The sequence below is a fragment of the Ipomoea triloba genome, chromosome 5 (assembly GCF_003576645.1).
Source record: "Ipomoea triloba cultivar NCNSP0323 chromosome 5, ASM357664v1".
In the NCBI taxonomy this organism is placed as follows: domain Eukaryota; kingdom Viridiplantae; phylum Streptophyta; class Magnoliopsida; order Solanales; family Convolvulaceae; genus Ipomoea; species Ipomoea triloba.
In genome coordinates, this window is record NC_044920.1 from 21,261,142 (window position 1) to 21,267,304 (window position 6,163).

General features: G+C 37.4%; 1 protein-coding gene across 2 annotated transcripts in view; it reads right to left on the reverse strand.

Moving 5' to 3' along the window:
• Nucleotides 1-3,386, reverse strand: part of LOC116020980 (putative nitric oxide synthase) — a 5,274-nt gene extending 1,888 nt beyond the window's left edge. Inside the window, exons 1-8 of one of the 2 annotated variants that reach the window (XM_031261566.1) lie at nt 2,914-3,386; nt 2,289-2,474; nt 1,713-1,799; nt 1,497-1,576; nt 1,000-1,081; nt 611-631; nt 414-459; nt 210-328 (exon numbers count right to left, since the gene is read on the reverse strand). In XM_031261566.1, the coding sequence (XP_031117426.1) occupies nt 210-328; nt 414-459; nt 611-631; nt 1,000-1,081; nt 1,497-1,576; nt 1,713-1,799; nt 2,289-2,474; nt 2,914-3,285 (993 nt within the window). In that variant the 5' untranslated portion in view covers nt 3,286-3,386. The remainder of the gene's footprint in view (nt 1-209; nt 329-413; nt 460-610; nt 632-999; nt 1,082-1,496; nt 1,577-1,712; nt 1,800-2,288; nt 2,475-2,913) is intronic. The other variant, XM_031261565.1, reaches the window with a different exon arrangement.
• Between the last annotated feature and the right edge of the window lie 2,777 nt (nt 3,387-6,163).

The window sequence follows — 6,163 nt, forward strand, 5'->3', positions numbered from 1 at the left end:
TGTCCCCCCCCCCCCCCCCCCCCCCCCCCACATATATGCCGAACTAGCGCCTACTACCTTCTGCAACCTTGCTTATGTCTGGCCCAAAAATGCATCAGTTTCTTCAATGAATCTGTTATTTTTTATGAGCGCAAGATTTTCTCTTTCCATTTTAGAGTTATCTATTGAATGCATTCCTAGAAAAAGTTGGCCAAGTGGAAAAGACTTACACCACTACCAAGGAAAGCATCAATCGGTATTGGACCCAAAGTAGTTCCAGGGACAGCTGATTGAATTGGTTTGTACTTTCTTGCAGCAGCTGCAACTGGGTCCTTATATGACATCATCTCTGATTCACGGCCAATGCTCATTATTTGAGAACAGAATATTAGAGACAACAAAAGCAATGCACAGGCTAAGATGCATTAACTTACTTAACAAAGCATTGATAAATGCAGATTTTCCAACATTGGCTGAACCCTGCAAGTTCAGTAGAATTAAACATTCAATTTACCAAGCCCGTGTTGAAAATTGAGAAATAGAAATGAAGACTTGAGATGAAGTTAGAATAAGTAATCATCTAAATGGAAGTCAATACAACTTTTGTAGCTCAAAAAAAAAACTTTCTAACCAGGATGTAAACGTCCCTTCCCTGCATGGAAAAATGTAAAAGAAAACCTTAGTAAAATAGAAACCAAAAGATCATAAAAAGTATTCATGAAAGATAATGAAGGAGTAATGTTCGCTTTTCAAAACACCACACAATATCCAGGGGCCATAAAACATCTCTGAGAAGGTCAATAAACACCCTACCATTTATAAATTAAAACCATGAAGACTTTACACTGTAAGACTTGAGGGAGTATGCCTGATGCTATTAGGGAAAAACTGAGCTTTACCTTACAGATAAACTCAATAAAAGAAATGGTCTCACATACTTGCTAACCAAACAAGATATATCTAGTTTAAGGATTCAAACAATCAATAAAAGAATCAAAGTGGCATTATACTGTGACACACCTTCTTCTCTTTTTGGATTTCTGACACCACTCCAGCAATGCCAACTAATGATTTTGAACTTGTTAAATGAACACTCAGAACACTGCATAGGGGGCACCATAATAGAATTACATATGGCCTTCATTTTATTTTCATGTAAATATTACTAGTCTTAGAAGCAAAAATCAATTACAATAAACAAAAATGCCTCAAGACTCAAGATAAGTAATAGCTCAGTTTTTCTTCAATTTTTTTAGTACAAGTACAATTTAAGGAAGCCACTAAGAGCTATTACTCACTACAAGCCTACAATAAATGACTAATTTGTTACAATTGGGAACCCTCAAATTATCATGCCTCATAAGCTCTGCAAGTTATACTTCTTTTAACCTAGCTCACAGCCAAATTTACTATAGGGATTACAAAAACAAAAAAAAAAAAAAAAAAAAAAANAAAAAAAAAAAAAAAAAAAAAAAAAAAAGAGCAGGGCAGGCGGGTATTACATATCTGTAACTTACTTAAGCTTCTTTTTTGTTGTAGACTCAACAACCCAATCACCAACACAATTAAGATCTGTTTCTTTCGGAAGAAGATCCACCTTCATCATAATAGGAACAAAAAACAAAGATTCATTTTAGTAAGTTGAGAATCACAAAGTATAAAAAGATACTTTTGCTTGCAGCAATAGCAGTAGCATTGGTGGTATAGATCTTCTAGCCCCTTTATTATTTTACCTTAGTCACAACAAGTATTATAGGATTTGCACCAGCAAGATCTCGGACACGAGCCAAAAAGCTGCCATTGAAGTCTACAATATCAACCTACATATAATAAAGTGTAACGTATATATTGGGATTAAAAAAATTCATTCCCTTACTTTTATATTATGTGTACTCAGTCATAAAATAATACAGCACATGGCAGCAAAAAGAACCCAGTAATGCACACTTTACTCACCAATGATAGTAGGAAATGTATATGAGTATAGTATGAACCTTAAATATTTGAATGCTAGTATGTACTATTCAGTTTTAAGGGACTTAAAAGAGCCAAATCTATCTGCCCAATATTTATGAATACTTACATTAGTTACATAGTTGAATGTTAGCATGTACTAAATGTTTTTTTGGGGTGATACAAAAGGGCCAAACCTATCTGCATAACATTTCTTATTAACAATGTTACTTGCCATAGTCAGATTAAGAATTAAAAGTTTGTCAAAACCTCAGAGGAACTATAACGACTGATTCTTATAAACAATATATACAAGAAAATAAACCATGACTGATTATAGCTTCATTAGTCAGTACCAGTTTGACAACCAAAGCTTTCTCATGGCGCAAATGGGATAATTTTTCACGAAGCTCTTCAGCTGAAACAAATTGCTTCCCACCAGAATAACCTCCATTTCCACCTACAGCAGTAATCATGTGGCCATGAGACAATAGTTGGCACCTTCCACAAAGAATTGTTCTAAGCTGATGATGTTTCTTCTTCTGTAAAAACAAAATGTTCACCAATCATTAGAATTTCAAATAACAAAAGAAAATAAAATAAAATAAAAATCAAACAAATCATGAAATTTGTGTCAGTGAAATCCAATTGAAAAATCTAAAAGCAATATTTTCTCCCTTCTAGTATACCAAATATTTATATCGTTCCAGTACTAACTCAACAAGCATCAAACTGCCACCATCTAACTCTGGGTTGAAGGTTCTCAATGTGGGTTTATCGGAGCCCAACACTCATACCAAGGAACAAATACCAGAATTTCAATTCACTGAACAAAGCTCTAATTTTTTCTGATAATTCAACTTCATAGAGCACGAAGTTCAACTTCTTGACGCTACCCCGACTACACAGACATTATCACAAACATATAGTACGCATATTTCCAGCAAGCACAATAATAAAAAAGACTTCCAACCACCATACCAAATCATAGGTTTCCTTGTCAACATAGCCCGGAGCATCGATTTCGGATGTCTGTAATGGAGCTCCGCACCCGTAACAGCTCGGAGCCAAAGTCGAGAATTTCATGAGCTTCTCCTTCTTTGACTTTTTCTTCTTCGTCGCGGCTTTCACGGCTTCCAAAGCAGACACGGATTGCTGGCGCTGAATGAACATATCTCCTCGTGTCGGAGCCGCAGCTCCGGTCCCCTCGGGTTCGGTCCATGACTGTGTGCAGGTGATGACTTCGGGTTTACGGATTCGGATCCTGGTGATATTCTGTTTATGGTTAGGGAGAGGGAACGGAGTGAGGGAGGAGAGGGAGGAGAGAGAGAAGGGTTTAGGCGCCATTTTCATGGGGTGCTGTCAGTGGCGAAGAGATAACGAAACTTTTCCCAAAACACTCTACTATACGCTGATATGCATTTAATTTTTTTTTTTTAATTTAATATCACTTGAAATGGAAGAATATGTTACTTTTTATGTTACTCTGTAATCTGTATGTTAATATAATAGATGGCAAAAAATAGAGTTAAATCATTCGACTATATTGATTTCTTGACTTTTGAAATTGTTCTAACAGTAATCCTTCCGTTTATGTCCAGTTAATGAAGGCCTTAAATGTGGGGGTAAATTAGTCTTTTCAATATGGCATTCTTCTTCCTCTTCAGCTTTCCCAAAGCGTTTATGTCCCAACAGCTTTCCGCAGCAGCAAATTTATTCAATAACTTCACAAATCACAAATCAACAACAAAATGTATGAATTATATCTCTAGTCTTGACCATGAACATTTATTGTAGGGGCAAAATCTTTGTAAGAACATACAGAGTTTATTAGACTCTATTCATGGAGATATTCAATGGAAATATAATCAAAGGGCAATAACAAGTGGTATCAGATAACCAAACAGGTTGGTTTCTAAACATAATGAGTTGCAGCACTCAATGACAGTAGTGATGAAACCAGCATAACTTACCACCTCTATCATATTCCTCAACATCATCCTCTCTACTGTGAATCCACCAAAGAAGATTTGTCAGTGACTTCCCGTCGTCATTCCCATTTAACCTCTTTACCTTCTCCAAAGCACATGCTTTGTCATAAATTCCTTGCAATGCGTACGCGAACCCTTTCTACCCTTCTCCTACCCCTTCTCTCACGAGAGGCGGCAGAGTCCATTGCACCAGTTGTTTCACAAATTGAACATCAGAGAATAGAGCTTCGCTGATTGGGAGTATAGGCAAGAGTTGTATTCCCAGAGATCTGGAGTGCGACGGCGGTGGCCTGTGCGACGTGCGTGGAGACGAGGCGCCAAACACACTAGTAGAGGGCTGAGATCTAGAGTGCAACGGCGGTGGCCTGTGCGACGTGCGTGGAGACGAGGCGCCGAGTAGACTAGGTTGGATATTTTACTAATAAATAATCTTGTTTTGTAGGGTACTTATGATATTACCAACACAAGCGCAATGACGACTTGTTGGCTACAATATGTGGGTGAGCGGTGGAAAGATTTTAAAACAAAATTGGTTCACAAGTATATATACGGTAAATATTCAGGTCAGAACCCATGCAATGAATAGAGTTTCCTTGAACAAAACACATGGAATGAGTTTGTTCAGCATCATACAGGTCCAAAATATGAGGTATTGTTATTATTTTATTTTATATATAATTAACTCAAATATGTTCATTATATATAATTAATTAATATTTTGTTTTTATGTAGGCAATAAGAAAAAAAACATCCAGACATACAAGCTAAGAACATTTATTCACATCTTTTAGCTCGAGGAGGTTATGCTAGGTTGGAAAAGATAATGATGGAAGAGAAGACGAAATAACAACAAGCACGTGCAAATTCAGATCCGTCGTATACAATGAGTCCTCCAAGTCCTCCACGTAGAGCCGAAAAGTGGAAGAAAGCAAGAATGGATAGTACATGAAGTTTTCGCACCGAAGCAACTAGATTGGTCGTGGAAAAAAATTGTAAGTAATAAGTTATAATATTTTACATTAATAGTAATTATTATTCAATAATTTTTATATATGTTAGGATGATCTCGAGTTGCAAGCTTCTCAAGGAGAATTTGTTGAGTCTGGAAGACAAGATGTATTGACTGTTGCCTTGGGTACTGATGAGCATCCTAGACATGTTAGAGCCATGGGAAGAGGGCATGGCATCAAAAGCATATTTGATCATGCAAAACGTCGTCAAACGCCTTCAGAAGATGTTCAGTGGATGGTTGATGTTGTTGTTGCACAAACGACTCAACAAATAACTTAGGAAGTAACTCAACAATTTGAAGCACGAATGGTTGAGATGATGAAGCAATTCGGTTCTATGCAGACTCCTGTTCACCCATTTGCACAATCAACCCAGACCCGAACAGTGAAAAAGCTAGTTCCCCAGGCCATTTTGCTGATTACCCGCAATAAGTAATCATTTATAGTTAATCTTATTATTATTTATTAATATTTTATATGATTCTTAATTAAGAATTAATGCAGTTAGGGGCACGATGTGAATTTTTCTTGGAAGATCCCATTAAATGGTCAATGGCATATGTAACAGCTTACGCTAGTGGGCAAGTTCACGGGGTTACACTAGATGCAACTCAAGTGAAGGTGCATGGTTGAAAAAATCGCTAGGCGCTCCCTAGGCGCTCGGGGAGCGCCTAGCGCCTAGGACGCCTAGTCGGGGATTTATCGGCGCCTAGGCGTCTGTGTATTTTTTTTTTAAATTTGTTTAAGTATTTTTAATTTTTTAAAGACTAATAATTATAAATTATATAATACTTTAATAGTTAATACTAAAATATCAAATATTAACCTTAAAAAAATCTAAAGTTTGTACAATTTAGGATTATTTCGCTCAAAACGATGTTGTTTTGAGTGAAATAACCCATTTAAAAAAAACAATATTTAATCGACCGACTAGAAGGCCTAATCGGTGCCTAGTCGATCTAGTCGACGCCTAGGCGGTCAGCGCCTAAGCGGCTTAGGCGGCCTAGGCGGAGCTTAGGCGGTCGCCTAGCCGGCCAGCCGCCTAGACTACCATTTAATGTGATACGCTAGGCGGTCAACCAGCGCCTAGCGCCTAGGCGGGGATTAATCGGCGCCTAGGCGGGATTTTTGCAACACTGTGAAGGTGAGAGTAGATAAAGTTATTGATCCAAGTGCAAATGTACCATACCCCACCAGTGAAGTTTAGCGTTTAAGTGCTGCATTTCAACA